Here is a 16,246-nt window from a genome sequence, read left to right as displayed (position 1 = left end):
ATAAGTTCAATTGTGCAAGATTTTTTTAATTCATTTTTTTATTATGTAAATATTTTTAAAAAAATAAAAAGGGTGGCCCGAACCCAAACCGTAACCGGATACAAACAGGCTAGTTAAGGGTCAGGTCAAATCCGACGGGTCCGACCGGACCGTGTCCATGTCTATTTGTACCATGGATAATGCTTTTTAGAAATATGATATGATTTTTTTACCAGATTTTATTTTTCTGTATGCAAGGCTGTCAAATTAGTCAACACTCTCAATTATATTGAAGTTGGGTCAGGCACGAACTCTATAAGGTTGTATTTGAATATAAAGTTTTGATTCAAAGTCATGAACTTGATGTGATGAAATATTTGAATGGATTTTAAATGATACTTGATTAATTTGAAATTAATCCCAAACGCTCTTGAAAACATTTTTTTATGTCGAGTTATTCGAAATTCAATTTAATTTTTGTCTTAGTTAAATAATTCAATTCATTTGAAATCCATTAACGTAAGTCTCTAGAAACTGTAAATTAAGAAGGTGTTTGGCTGAACTTATAAGCTCTACAGAACAACTTATAGTCATATGCTGTTTTGGAGCTTAGAAAAACTCTTAAAATTATAAGCTCTTAAATTTTGTTTGGTAAAATCCTTTTCATACCGCTTATAAGCTTTTTTTAAATGACTTTAAATTTTTTTAAAAAAATCTTATTTTAAGATTCGATCTCTCCAAAACATCCTTCAATATTTTCATAAATCTTCATCGTATCCACCACCTATTAAATATTGAATATTATTTTAAAAAAATTTCCAAATAAAATAGCTTTTAATAGAGATGTAAATGAGCCAAACAATTCGCTAGTTGTTCGGGTCTCGGCTCGTTAAAAGCTCGTTCGAGTTTATTTAATGAGGCTCGTTGTAAGGCCCAGAAATATTAAATTAATAATTATGGGATTTGAGAATTAAATTCCATATTATGGGCTAATATTGATTTGAGAAGATAAAGAGATTATAGATTTAATTTCCGAGCCGAAAGGATTTAATTTGAGAATTTGTGTATTTTGAGAATAAAATTCCGAGATTTCTTAAATTAAATGAATAAATATTCGATTTGAATATTTATGAAATTTTAGATTAAATTCCAAGTTTTGGGAATTAATATGAGTTATTTTAAAGGTGAAACCCGATCAGAGACTGATTTGATAATACTGAAGTTTCGAGGATTAGAATGCAAACGGCCGGGATTAATTTATTTAATTCGAATTTAGTTAATTTTAATCCGAGTATATTTAATTTTGGAATATTTAGAGTTTTGATTTAAATTCTAATATTCTTAAATTATTTTGGATTGAAATTGAATGAAAACGAGGGTCGATGACTAAATTGCAATTTATGAAGTTTTTATGGACTAGATTGCAAATTATGCAATACATATCCGATTTTATTACATGTATATCAGATGGATACATGCGCAAATGAGAAGGAATTCAGAAAAACGAAACAGGGGAGCCGAGTTCTTCATATTTCTCTTGAGTTTGATTATTTCAAACTGCCGTATCTTTTGATCCGTTCGTCCGATTTTAATTCCGAAAAATGTTCTGGAATCCTTGAGACAAGGGCTTCAATCTTGTGTAAGTAGTTTGATGTTTCCATGCTGTTTCAAAATCAGATTATTGGAAAAATCAGACATTGCGTATAAATTTGGATGTTTGACAGTTTATATCTTCCCGTATCGACGTCGAATTGGTTATTTAACGTCGTATGCATTTGAATGAATTCTCACAGCATGTATCTCGACTTTATACTTCTAATATGAGGATGTATATGATGTTATGTTGACTAGAAATTGGTTATGAAGTGTATGCAATAAATATTGGTTTCGATATTTCGTCGGTTACCGATTTTCAATCGTTACTCGCCGAACTTGAGATTTGACGCTGTTTTGCTAGCCGATTATTGAACTGAACTATTCTTGAAGATGTTAGGATGTTGTATCCATTTGATTCTTCAATTTCATAATTGTATTGATAATGAACAACTCAAGAACTTTGCCTTCGAACCGACGAAGAAATTAGAACGGTTTGAATCATTCTTGTTGAGGATGGAATGATGTTCTTGAGTTGATTTTGAGTTGATTGATCTTGAATAGATGGTGATATGTATTCTTGATTATATTCTCAGCTATTCTTAGATGTGAAGAATTCAAGAATACAGATTCGACTTGAGAATGATTCGATGACGATTTGAAATTATCCTACCTTAAAGTGTAAAGGATGAATTGAGCTGAAGTTGGAAGTTGAATTGTGTGATGATAGTTCAGATATGGAACACCGTCAACTCGAGAATGACAGGTATAAGACGACATCGAGATTCAGGACTATGATACTGAAGATTGATGAATCTTGAGTAGTCCGCCAAATCACATATGGATTATGTTTTATTTTGATTAAGAACTTGTTATTGTTCTTGTTGATCCATCACAGGTAGTGGATCTTTATTTGATTATGAAAAGAGATGAGATAAGATATGAATTGATTCTTTGCCAAGGTCGGATATGACCTTATTTTTTAGTCTGATGAGATGACGATAGATGGATATCCATGTCAAGATCGGATACGAATCTTGATGGCAACAAAGTGATAAGAATCAATTCTTGAAATAGCGCGCTATAGAAATTCGAAGGATAGATTTTAGAGATTTTGATTTTATATCTTGAATCGATATATGCGTTATTTACTCTAATTGTTGAGTCGATTATGATTAGAGTCGATATGATTTATTTAACGCTTTATATGTCGATTATACTGAGAATTATATTCTCACCGGAGTTTATCCGGCTGTTGTCTTGTTTTGTATGTGTGCATGACATCAGGTGGGGCAAGAGCTTGTCATAGATGATGTGATAGCTCACGAGAGAAGATTAGCACGTGAGGACTCGGGTTTTAAGCTGAAGAAGAGTAGTTAGATAGCATCAAATTTAGTGAAGAACTTTAGATTTGAAGTTCGTTTATGACTTGTTGAATAGCTCATTGATTTGTATTTATACGTTATTCATTCGACGTAAGAATTACATGATTTGATGCTTTAGACTTTGTACATGTATATATGCATGTTCTAGAATTGATAAACCTTGAATTGAGTTGATTTGGTTTGAGATTTGTATGCCTTGAATTAAAGTTGACAGCAATTGAAGTTTGCTGTTTTTTTTTCGGAACAAGGTACCAGGATCGATCCTGGCACAAGAATTGATCTAGGCAGACACTTGCATAAAGTCCCAGGATCGATCCTGGATTTTCCCAGGATCGATCCTGTCCAAAATTTAAAAAATAAAAATAAAATTTTTTTTGTGCCTTGCTTTGATTATTTTTTTAAATGATTAAATGAATTGTGTATTAATCTTTATTTGCCTTACGATGAGATTAGCAACCCGAGGTCCCCACACTCGTTAAAAAAAAACGAACCAAACTCGAACTTTACAATATTCGGCTCGTTAGCTTGTGAACATGCTCGTTAACAAGCTCGTAACTCATCTCTTAGACGAAAAAATAATAGTATTGATATTTAATTTATAAATTTACACTTTACTTATGAAAAATATTAAAAAATCTATAAAAATTAATTTATTAGAATAAAATTACAAATTTTAATAATAATATTATATTTTTTCAAATATATAATTTAGTTTTTAATTAATTTAATGAATATTTAAATTTATAGTTTAAATATATTAAACTCGTTTAGGCTCGATAAAAGCTCGAATAAGCTCGTGAGCCATGAATATATTCGTTAAATAAGCTCGGACTCGACTCGGTTATAAAAGAATCGTGCTTGAACATTCAAAAGCTCGGTTCGGCTCATTTACATCCCTAGCTTTTAACTCTAAGGGCATTATTGATATTAATAAATGAAATGGGAATGGAATGAGCATTCCCATCTCATTCCTCATACCTATGTTTGGTATGAACATGAGAATGAGAATGATCATTCTCATGGGAATGACCATTCCATCCATTTCGAATGGGAATTGTCATTCCCACTCTTTTTTTTTTTTTTTTTTTTTTGGAAATTTTTTTTATATTTAGTTTATTCTTATCAATCTAACCTTATATAATAATAACAATAATATTTAATATTATTTATATATAAAACAACAAATTATTATATAATTATTTTACTATTATATATAAATAATTATTATTACGTATATATCATTATTATTAATATGATTTATTATATAATTATCTATCGATATTATTATTTAATAAATATTAGTTTAAAAAATTAATATTTTATTATTATTATAATAATAATATATTTTATTATTTTATTATTTAACTAATACTAATAATAATAATTATTATATTTTGAATTTTTATTATTATAATAAATATTTTTTTATTATCTTAAAAATATTATTATATTTAAAAATATTTAAAAAATATTCCGATTAATATATAAAATAAATTAAATAAAATAAAATAATTTTATAATATTATTAACTTAGTATTTAATAATAGTAATAATATTATTAATAATAATAACATATGAGTAGTTATTATTTATTTATTTTTGGTTAAAAATATTTAATTATTAAAATAATTTCATTCCATTTCATTTCATTTTTTTCAATATCAATCATTGGAATGGAATAAAAGTATCATTTCATTTTCGTTGTCATTCTATTCCAAAGTTGATTCCATTCATTTTTTATTCCATTTTAACATATCAATCATGCCCTAAAAACTTATAAGCTCTTTTTAATTAATCAAACACCCTCTAAAACTGATAAATATAAAAACAACAATCGAATTAACTCAGAACACTAGATTTTAAAAAAGAAAAAGAGCACTAGCACATAACCGAACCCCAGCGGCCCAGCCAACCAATTTAAGGATGGGCCGAATCTTGGGATCAATCTTTGTGTAAGGCGGCCTTATCCACAACAAGGCCCCTGTCAGCCCAAATTCGAATGTGGTTTAAGTGGGCTCTGAGACCAGAATTCAAGCCCTACCAATAGATATGGAACACCGAGGCCCGCCAAGAAGTAGCCAACCCAAGCTCAAATTACGTTGTCAATTTTGAGTTTTGACATGGAAAAAATTTACAGTGAGCGCGTAGCCGCCACAAGGCCCAAAAAAAAAAAGTAATAATAATAAATGAAGGCAAAGAAATACACGAGGTAAAGATAGAAGGCAAACGCAAGTTGTGTTCTTCCTCATTACTTCAGTCTATTCACCCATACCTCCAGTTCAAACGAATCGCAAAAATCCCAGTAAAGAAGATGACTTCCTCTTCCATCACACCGAGGTCCCCATTTCACGTAGATCAGGTGCTGTATTTATACTGCCTATGCATATATTTTCATTGGTAATCGTGTAAAAATGCAATCTTTGTATCAGCTTTCTTCCATTCCGCCACTCATTTTTGTCTGTGTTTCACAGAAAGATGTGGGCAGTTGGTCTTTCCGTGCACCGCCTTCGATTTCGTTTTCTGCTCAATCTTCCAAGAAAAGGGCTTCCAATAAAATTGTATCTGTGATGGCGCCCCAGCAATCGGAGCGCAAACCCGCCACCACTGGCGCGGTAAATGCTAACTTTGAGATAAAGTTGAGATTTTTTTGATACGATGCTTGTTGAATTGTTTGATTTTAAGGCTGGGTTTTGTGAACTTGTGCATCTTCTCAGGTCAAGACTGGGATGACAATGACTGAGAAAATACTGGCAAAAGCTTCGGAGAAACCGCAGTTGAGTCCGGGTGATAATGTGTGGGTCAATGTGGATATTTTGATGACTCATGATGTTTGTGGCCCTGGTTCGATTGGGATTTTCAAGAAAGAGTTTGGAGAAAATGCGAAGGTATTTAGTAATGAGCTCATACTTTATGAATACATATATTTTCTTATCTTTCAGTACTTGATAACAGATTGCTATGAACGCATAAAAGAATGAAATTCATATTGGTTTGTATTTCTTTATGCCGAATAGTGACAGATATAGAGTTCTTTAAAGCTTTTACTGTTTTTTTCTTAATTTCAACTGTTTGAGCTGAGGCTCCTGAACATAAAAAAAAAATTAAACTGGCAAGGGTGAAATATTCTTGTGGGGTAATTTATTTGAGTGAGTTAAGCCAGCCAATCAAATTTGTGTTTTGGAGAAAAGGCTGACCTGTCCCTACATTAAGATTCTTGAACTGAGGTTTTTCTTCATGGCAGTTCTTCTTTGAGAAATCTAATTTGTTGTGAGCGATTGTTTGTGTTTTTGTATTTCTAGGCACCTATAATTCTGTATCCCGCCTCGATAGTTCTAAGTAGTATGTACAAGGTAATATGATTTGCCACAAAGTTAGTGGCAAATTGCATTTTATATGTGCTGTGATTTTTTCTGAGTTCTGAGTTGGTTGTTCGTTCATTTGACAATCCGTAATGTTTTGACTAAATCACTGATTGCCCTTGGTTTTCTCGTAATATGTTCATAAGATTAAAGATATTTTTTTGTCTTACACAGCATGGCTTGTTAATTCCTATAATTTTAACTAATATTTCTCATGGTTTTCCTTGTCCGACACACCATACTTCAGGTCTGGGACCGTGAAAAACTTGTAATAATTCCAGATCATTATATATTCACAGCTGATGAACGAGCGAATCGGAATGTGGATATCCTGAGGGATTTCTGCAATGAGCAAAATATTAAGTATTTCTATGACATTAAAGATCTTGGAAACTTTAAGGTGCAGTCACATTACCCTCTGAAATATTACCTGTCCTTTTATGTTTGTATCATAGAGTCTATATCTGAGACACTGGCATTGCAGGCCAATCCAGATTACAAAGGTGTGTGCCATGTGGCTCTAGCCCAGGAAGGTCATTGCAGACCTGGAGAGGTATAATTATCTTAAAACTTCTCAAGTCTTCAGTTCTTTTGCTGTTGTTCATTGCTCTTCATAAAACTTATCAGCTTATCTTTGTTTTCTTTTAGGTTTTACTGGGTACAGACTCTCATACATGTACCGCAGGGGCATTTGGTCAATTTGCCACTGGAATTGGAAATACAGATGCTGGTTTTGTGCTTGGTACTGGAAAACTTCTGCTCAAGGTATTTCTGCTGTATTTAGTTCTGGATCTTCTTTGCTCATCCAAGTTATTCTGACCATTTTATATGCATAGAAGTATGCTTAGAATCAAATGGATAGTCAAAAAATGCAATTTTTTGCATTTATAGAACTGAGAAGAGATCTTTGATAGTCTCATTTTCTGGACAGATTCTCATTTTACATGTGAACTACTTTGCAGACTCCTGTTGTCTTGTTTCTTGATTTTACTTGAGCAATGTGGTTGTCAGCGTTGTTCCTCTGACATGGTTTGTGACATAGATATTTTGTGCCCACGTCAAGGGGCAAAACCTACAAGCTAAAATTTGCGAAAGAAAATTTTTGAGGTATTTGGATTTTGTTTCCGCCTTTCCGGTGCTTCTAGCTATTTGTTTTCAGAGAATACATCAGGGAATGGAATGAATTTTTGGTTTTGTTTTAGAAAAATAAAATTTATTTTAGTGGTCAAATCATGCAAGTTTTTTGCCTAGAATTGCTTAGTAATATGTATATAATTAAAAATTTTAAAAAATCTTGTTTTGTGATATAAAATTTATTATATAGTAATAGGAGTTTTTTTGGGAGATGAAAAATTGAATTGAAAGTAAGGAACATGGTGGGAGATGTGAAAATGATTTTTAGAAAATGAAATGAAAATGAGATGGTAATATTATTTTGCTTTTAGAGTGATGAAATTGGTGTTCGAAAAACAAATCAAACATTGCGTCACCTTTTTTAGTGTTTTTTACTGTTTAAAAATAAAGCTATTCTCCTTATCAGGATTATAATTTAACATGCTGCTGTTGTTGGCATGAGTTTATGTGAATCGAATCTTTCTTTGCATGGAGAGGTGAGTCAAAGGAATTTTTTCCACCATTGCCATGCAGGTTCCTCCTACATTGAGATTTGTGATGGATGGAGAGATGCCTGATTATTTGCTTGCAAAAGATTTGATCTTGCAAGTAAGTATATGTTAGTTGTAGAATGATTCATTTATTATTAATAATATGTTACGAATACGTCTTATCTAATGGTTTTACAAGTTGGAGCTTGCATTATTTCACCTAGTTATGGCATCTTCTGTAGATAATTGGTGAAATTTCCGTGTCTGGTGCAACATATAAAGCAATGGAATTTGTTGGTTCTACTGTTGAGAGTTTAACTGTAAGTTTATCTCTCAATTCACTGGCATTTTAAGATATTTAAACTCTTCTTGTTTGATAATGAGCGTGCTCTTCACTTATGTGTTTGTTTTTAAAGATGGAAGAAAGAATGACACTATGCAATATGGTCGTTGAAGCTGGGGGAAAGAATGGCGTTGTCCCTGCAGATAGTACCACGTATAAGTATCTTCAAGTTAGTACGGCATATTGCTTATTCAATTAAATCGTTCTGCAACCCTCTCAAGCACACAAAATGTTGGAGAATCTCTTTCTTTGAGTCTCCTCAAACTAACTTGTTTTATTTATTGGTTCATAGGCTAAAAGAGATGGATATTCTTTCTTTTCTTCATGGACAATAATACAGTTTTGTTTTCTAAATCTCAGGACAAGACATCTATTCCCTATGAACCAGTTTATAGTGATGGACAAGCCAGGTAGCTTTCTATCTATGTTTGTTCAAGTTTCAATTTAATATTGCTATTTTGTTTATAAACTATCAAGGTATTCATTACAATAAAATGACTTTCATTAACTGCTGATTTACTGTAATAGTCAGAACTTATGTTCGAGTGACCTGTCCTTTCAATTTCTAATCGTGCTAAGCGAATGTTATATATCAAGAATCGTGTTTATTCTTGATCACATTTCCTAATTTTTTGCTGCTAACCCCCGTGTTCTGATTTGGTTCTTGATATGCAAATCCATGTTCTATTTATTGTGCGCCACTGGAGATCCCAATATTTGGCAGAAAGGAGTGTCTGCGGTGATCAGCTATGGCCACAAACTCTCATCGTAGAAGCCAGAACATAGCGTAGAGGGGCAAAAAATCTAATTCGGGATCATGAAGACAAAATCTAAAAGGCACACATTTTCATTTTATTTCAAAATTTAAAAGTGCTGAGAGAAAAATGCAGAAAATATAACAAAATACTCCCAGTCGCAGACAACTGAGTCACTTATATGGTGAAGTAAAACAGAACAACTGAACAATTGACATCGATGACTTATTTTAATTGCAAATGAAACAGAGAAATGAAGTACAATTTAGATGCTCAGTGCTTAACAAAATCTGATCTGATAAATATCTTAACAAATTGTAACAACTAACTTCTATTGGAATTTTCTCATTTCCAGCCAGAGGCCATAACAAAACTATTTTTTCATTCATGGAATGGTACACTCGGAGAACTTGGTCCCAGCTGGACAAGTAGTCAATCTTCTGATTATGATAGAAATATTGTGTCCTTACATAGTGGGATGATTCTGATGAAAAACATTGTACTTTGATGCCATTTGACCATTGATGACATTTAAAAATATCAGCATTTACGTAAAAGAAGTTCTTTAACTAATAGATGTTTAGCAGGATTAATGTAGATTTAGCATGATTATTGGCGTTTAAGATTTTGAAGTGTGTAATACTGCGTTTGGTTGTGTCATATATTGATCAAGTGGTCAGACTTAGGTTTTGAACTTGTAGTTGGAAATTTTGTTATGTTTCAAATAATTGGAAAGTTATGTTATCATGCTATTGATCTTTCTTTGTTTCTTTCTTTTTCAGATTTCTTTCTGAATACAGATTTGACATCTCAAAGTTGGAGCCTGTTGTGGCTAAAGTGAGTTGTAGAGGCCACTTTGACCTATTCAGTCAGCACTATCGATAAATCCCAAAATAATTATTCTGATTAAGTCTTACATTTTTTTTTTATCAAATCTAATGCCACTTATGCTTTTAAGTAATTGGTCAATGCACCTTTCTTTTCTGAATTTGTTTGTTCAGTATTTACATCTTTATGCGATTCATTTGAGCTGTTTCATATGATATCTCAGCCTCATTCTCCCGATAATCGTGCTTTAGCCAGAGAGTGCAAAGATGTGAAAATCGACAGAGTATATATTGGATCTTGTACTGGTGGAAAAACAGAGGATTTCATGGCTGCTGCTAAAGTTTTTCTGGCTTCGGTGTGTTTTTATTTCTCATATTGTTTTATTATGATGCCAACCGCAAATAATATTGAACCATTGCATAAATGTCCTTGAGATTAAACTCGATCCTGTTGCCCAGGGTAAAAAGGTAAAAGTTCCAACATTCCTTGTTCCAGCAACACAAAAGGTATGTTGGTGCAAATGATTTGTTTGTTGCTTCGTACAGGGGGATTATTTTGCCTTGTAATTAAATGTTTCAACTTTTTTTTAGGTGTGGATGGATGTGTACAGCCTTCCAGTCCCAGGATCTGGTGGAAAAACTTGCTCTCAGATATTTGAGGAAGCTGGTTGTGATACACCTACGAGCCCGAGCTGTGGTGCTTGTTTGGGGGGTCCCAGAGACACCTATGCACGCATGAATGAACCTATGGTAAACATGACTTCTCAGCTGTGCTTTATGAAATTTATGAACCAGCATGGCTTAAGATACTTTCTCTTGATCTTGCCACTCACGAGCTGCTTCTTGTATCTTGAATTTTCGAGAACAATGGATAAATGGAAACTTTAGTTGGTTTTGAAGAGAAAACTGAAGGAAACGCCTATGGTTGTGGATAGATACACTGATTTTGTAATTCTTGCTCAATTTGACAATGAAATGCATAAAAAAATCTTACAAATTGGATAGTGGTGTTTTATAGGATAAAAAAATATGACAAAATATGCTTGAAATATATTACATCGTATTCTTTAACGGTATGTTGAAGTTATCTAATGCTTAACTCTTAACATCCAAATTGATTTTTATGGTTTTCACTATTAACAGGTATGTGTGTCTACCACCAACCGGAACTTCCCCGGCCGCATGGGTCACAAAGAAGGACAGATATATCTAGCTTCTCCTTATACAGCTGCTGCATCAGCATTGACTGGTTTTGTGACCGATCCAAGAGAGTTTTTGCAGTAAGAATTTTCAGAAACAAATGCTATATGATTGCGTTTACTTGTGTTTTATGTACGTTTGGCTATCAGTGTCATCATGACTTGTCATCTGTTGAAAACTTGCTATTGTAGCTCCTACCAGTAAACTATGTCGTTTTTGTAACTTAGGAACCAAGATTGTGAGCCTTTGGTTAATAAGTTATGGTAATAAATTGAGAATGTTATATGAAACGAGGCAAAGTGTATGTACTGGACCTTTCGAATATGACATTGATTTCATTTTCTCAATTTCACCTCCAAGTGGGAATGTTTGAAATTGCTGAAAATTATGTGATATTTTTCTCATTGCATAAACTCTTCATTTAACATTGTAGTCGCATGCTAAAATAACGTTCACTTGTTGATACATGTAAGATCCAGTTTTGTTAGTTAATCTAGTTCGAAACTGTCAAAACAGAAAGTAAATGATAAAAATACAAAAAATTTAACATGGTCAGTCCAACGACATGTGGCTATATTTTATGAGGCTGTGTGCAGAATGATTCATGAATGATCCACTAATTAACATATTTTATTTCCGAGATGGGCCGATTCGATTTATATTCAAGTAAATATTTCACATAATTCGTTTTTGGCATATAATTTTTTTTTATCATAAAACGAAATATTTTTTTTGGATCTAAATTTTTGAGATTTAACGTTTGTATCTCACTGAAAAACTTTTTGTCTGATCCATCAATGTAAGAGCGATGTGTAAAATCGAAGTACCTAACGAATGAAATCATATTAATTTATGTTCAAGCACAATTCATTTACATGATGTTGGAGTCAGAGTACAGAAAATGGAGAAAACATCTTTTTAACTTCAAACTTACAAACAAATCAGCAACGGTATTAAAATTAACACATAACTATTAACTACTAAGCGTGTCTGTGTGTGTAATGGAACTTCTTGATTTATTAACATGAGTATGTTGGGACTTCATCATCAAAGGAAAGATCGGCTGGAGGTGCCGAAAGACGGGCTATGAAACCTGGTGCGCCGAGCTCGTTTTCCAGGTGGCTTACCACACACACATTGGCATTCATATCCATATATGTTTCCAAAGCAAGAAAACAATCCAGTCCCACCATCGGTGTGCCTACGAGCATGTTTAGCAGGTGTTTTGTAGCTACTCGAAGAGTAGCCACTGCGATCATGCAACGGCGGGACGTTGGTGCGCCATCTTTCCAGTTTGGACCTGAGCCCTTCCACGCTTTCATCTAGGCTCCAACCATCCAACACCGAGCTTTGATTGTCATCCAGGGGATATTTCTTCTCGGCCATAATCGCAGCCGCCACTTCAGATGGCGAGGGGCCGACCTCGGAAGAATCCAGCCAAGGTGATTTTCCTTTGAAGGGAACACCAACCACATACTTGCTATGTGGCATGGAGCCCTTTGGCGCAGCATAGTCTTGATAACCTTTGTGTTTTGAAGTGGGATTCATATCTTTTCTGGCATCTTTGGGCTTGTCTTTTGGTGACTGCCCATTTTTCACCCCTTCAGTTTTGGCCACTGATTTTTCATCCATGGCCTTGTTTTTAGGGATTTCATCAACTATTTTACTCTTGACAAGATCACCCCTGTGCATCTTGTGGAAGCTAGTGGACTCTTTGCTCAAGATCGAATCGCTCAACACCGAGCTTCCATGGCCTCTCTTACCCTTCTGTTTAGGCTTCTCTCTAAGCTCAGCACCACTGATAACTGAACTTGCTTTCCCTTTCTTGAACTTTATTCCTTTAAATGGATCCACACATTCTGAAATACTAAGAATCGAACTTTCTTTTGCTCCCTTCTTACCCTTACCCTTACCCGCCAACACAACCACGGAGCCATTCGGGGAACAAGTGTCCACTGTCACGTGTTCGCTACGTTCACTTCTTGATTTACGCAGTATAGGCCTCACATTAGAGGATGAGTTGTGTTTGTTTCGACTCCCATTTCGATCGGTCCGGTGATGATTAGGTGGAAGCTCCATTACATGATCACGATATCCGACTCCTGAAGCACTGAGTTCTGTGTTCAATGGCATGCTTCTCATAGTGCTATCGATTAGCGCCACACTGATGTTTAGTATTCCCTGTGGGCGTCCTGATGGACGACGTACCTAAGTCGTCATAAAGTCGGATGTTAAACTAATGTAAGAAGCATGATTAGTATGTACATAATCCAGTTATGATTAGTGCTGCATTGCACATGCTATCAGTAAATTGTTTTACTCATGGTTTGATTTCATGTTAAGAAACTTGGGATGTATATATTGTCCTTGGAACTAGCTGGAATAAGAATTGAATATGCATGATTTAAGCTTCTTATTACGAGATTTAGATAACATAATACATGATCTCAATCTCATCATAATATATAATAAGCTTTGAGATTGAAATATGTATTATGTACAGTTAGAATTATGTATTATGCTCCTTATCAAGAGTCATGGAGATCGATAATATTTTGACCTTTAGATAAAATCTGGGCATGTTATTGAATCAAAAACGATCAAGAAAACAATGGTATATGACAATGCATTTACAAATAACATGAATTGAGAAGAAACTGACAAAAAAATTAATGAAGAAAGTGCTGGACATACCTGAAGAGCAACAAAACGCGTTCCCATGGGGCGGCGATGGTAGTTGTGTGACCGGACAGGAGGAGGAAGCAGGTTTCTGACCAGAACGTGAGCCGTGCCAATGAGCTTGTCGCGGAACCAATTCACGGCGTAGATTTCGATCATGACAGCCGAATCTTCTTGCTGGAGAAACTCATCATCGACCCTGAAAACAAACTTGTCATTCCACGCAGGGTTGTTCTTCCCTTCCGTGTCCACGCCGGACGAAAGCTTCCGGTCTCGATGCAACCACACGGTGCAATAGGTCTGCATTTTCTTGGAAACGGCATCCAAATCTTGCGCAGAGATGACGTTAATTTCTAGCAGCTGGAAAGGTTTCAAGACGGAGGCCATTTTGCTTGAAAATTGTGGAGCATGCATGGTGCATGGGCTGTATGTACACGGATTTCGATAGCCACGGTGGCCGTGGAGCCGCGGTCGTTCCACTCGTCGTCCCGACAAACGAGGGAATGATTGGTGAGGAGAAGGAGGAGGAGCTAGGAGACACCGAGGGGAGAGGAGAGAAAATTGGCCTCTTTAATTTTCTAGTCTAGAAGCACATGAATGAATCCTCGGATGTAAGAGACTTGGGATATTGCATGTGATTCGTTTAGTCATTAGTGCATGCACGTGTGGTTTTGTTTGTCATAATAAATTGTAGATAATTATTTATTTTTGTTCATTGAACATATGAGAGGCATAGAAAAAATGTTGACCAGACCCAACTTTCAAACAGCCCCCTTTTAAACATGTATTACGGATAATGTTTCCTTTTATTTCTGGAAGAAGATGTAGTAGATATCGTATTATGTCAGAATGTGTTGGATTGGATTATTTTTAGGACAAATTATTTTAAACTCCCCACTATCAAACTTTTTTTTAACTTAATTTCCTACTCACCTCTTTTTTTATTTTCACTCCTTAGTGGTCCCTATTTGAATTAAAATATAATTAAAACTAATCCTTTATACGTGACTTTGTTATACTTATCGAACCAGTCCCGGCCATGCAAGACTATTAATTACGCAAGGTTTTCAGCCGATATACTCCAGATTAGAATCCAACATGCTTCTGTAAGATGAATTAAATTTAAATACTTTTTTGACCATAATGTCGTCGGGTCATACCTGCCGAGTTTTACGAAGTGCTCCTCACACTCCAACCACGCAGTCGCAACAGATGGTTTCTGCACAAGCTCATTCAACGACACCCAACACAGCCTTAATTCGTTTTCTACCTTAAGGCGTATGGTAAATAAATTTAATTATAAAATATGAACATGAAAGAACGAGAGATTTAGGAAATTTATTCAGACATAATATTATTACATAAATCAACTCCTTTGAAGAGGAGAAGACAACTTGTTTAGCTACTCATAGTAGCCTTGTTCTTGAAATATATAAAAGAAAACTTAATATAAAAGAGAGAGAAATATTACAACAATTTATTTGTAAGAAAACTGAAGGGAATGATCGATGTCTTCAGCTTCCTTGAACGATTGTATTTATAGCTGAGGTTCCACTCGTTTCACCGAGAAACTTCAGGAAATCTTACAGCTGTCTTGTATTTTTTTATGTCATTATTGATGACATCTTTTACTAGTGGAAGAGGCAGTTGTCTTGTATTTTTTATGCCAATATTGATGGCATCTTTTACTAGTGGAGGAATCACATGCCTGCCACTTTTTTTTGACTTTATTCTCCTCACATGTCTGCTTTATTGTTGTCGGGGCATCTTTTGCTTTTGAAGTAGGCCCCTGTGAAAACGCATCTTCAGTGGTCCTTGTCCACCTTTGCTTGTCTCGGAAAAATCCTTTCGATCCGTTCGGGGTCTAAAGGTTTTTCCAAATTCTGGCTCCTTCTGATTTGGGCATTTTGGGCAGATATTCTCTGACCATCGTCCAATATGAGCCATGTTACAAAATTTTCGACGAGTTTCTTTACTCCCCGGCAGCTTGTTGTTCCACAAAAGATTTCTCTTCTTGTCAAAGAGTTCTTCCGCAAAAGCTGTAGTTTTCTCTGTCATTGTGTTTAACAGGAACGATCCATTCACAAAATTCTGATAAAATTTAAATGGAAACTTGACTTTGTCCATCTCAGTAAGACATACCCAAATACCCCATGCCCTTCTGGTTGAGATCTCATTTTTTCCGAAAGTAGACACTAAGGGTATTTCTTCAGTTTTAGGATCCTTGATAAATTTATGACTATTTATATCAGGTCTCCTTAGCTTGATGAAATGAAAGCGTTTGTGTGATTCTTTCACTGTTGGAGCTGCACTGAAATAGTATAACTCAAGCACATCTCCTTTGGACAAATGGTCGTTATTTGCCCATGTTTCTTGGACTGCTTCCTGAATCCATTTCGGTAACTGTGATATCTCCGGGAAGCTTGGTTGTAGTGACCCTTACATGGATCACCTACTAAACAGAACTTATGCATGCAATTAACTTAATTAAACAGATATCAGAATAAAACTGCGGAAACTAT

At 34.6% G+C, this 16,246-nt stretch overlaps 2 protein-coding genes across 2 annotated transcripts; one reads left to right on the top strand and one right to left on the bottom strand.

Annotated features, from left to right (window-relative positions):
- The first annotated feature begins 5,184 nt into the window (after window positions 1–5,184).
- On the top strand, window positions 5,185–11,236 carry LOC140863052 (3-isopropylmalate dehydratase large subunit, chloroplastic). Its single transcript, XM_073266172.1, has 15 exons — window positions 5,185–5,316; window positions 5,429–5,569; window positions 5,672–5,842; window positions 6,564–6,716; window positions 6,801–6,869; window positions 6,965–7,081; window positions 7,964–8,038; window positions 8,163–8,240; window positions 8,337–8,432; window positions 8,624–8,673; window positions 9,801–9,855; window positions 10,070–10,201; window positions 10,305–10,352; window positions 10,437–10,595; window positions 10,989–11,236. Exons 1-15 carry the CDS (start codon window positions 5,269–5,271, stop codon window positions 11,127–11,129), a joined length of 1,533 nt encoding a protein of 510 aa, XP_073122273.1. The 5' UTR covers window positions 5,185–5,268; the 3' UTR covers window positions 11,130–11,236.
- A 649-nt stretch (window positions 11,237–11,885) lies between these two features.
- On the bottom strand, window positions 11,886–14,347 carry LOC140866881 (uncharacterized). Its single transcript, XM_073271945.1, has 2 exons — window positions 13,740–14,347; window positions 11,886–13,253 (listed from the first exon to the last, which is right to left on the bottom strand). The coding sequence occupies exons 1-2, from the start codon at window positions 14,136–14,138 to the stop codon at window positions 12,093–12,095; spliced, it is 1,560 nt and encodes a 519-aa protein (XP_073128046.1). The 5' UTR covers window positions 14,139–14,347; the 3' UTR covers window positions 11,886–12,092.
- Between the last annotated feature and the right edge of the window lie 1,899 nt (window positions 14,348–16,246).

Source organism: Henckelia pumila, chromosome 4 (assembly GCF_033568475.1).
Source record: "Henckelia pumila isolate YLH828 chromosome 4, ASM3356847v2, whole genome shotgun sequence".
In the NCBI taxonomy this organism is placed as follows: domain Eukaryota; kingdom Viridiplantae; phylum Streptophyta; class Magnoliopsida; order Lamiales; family Gesneriaceae; genus Henckelia; species Henckelia pumila.
Note: the sequence above shows the minus strand (reverse complement) of the source record. Positions and strands in the feature narration are given on the sequence as shown.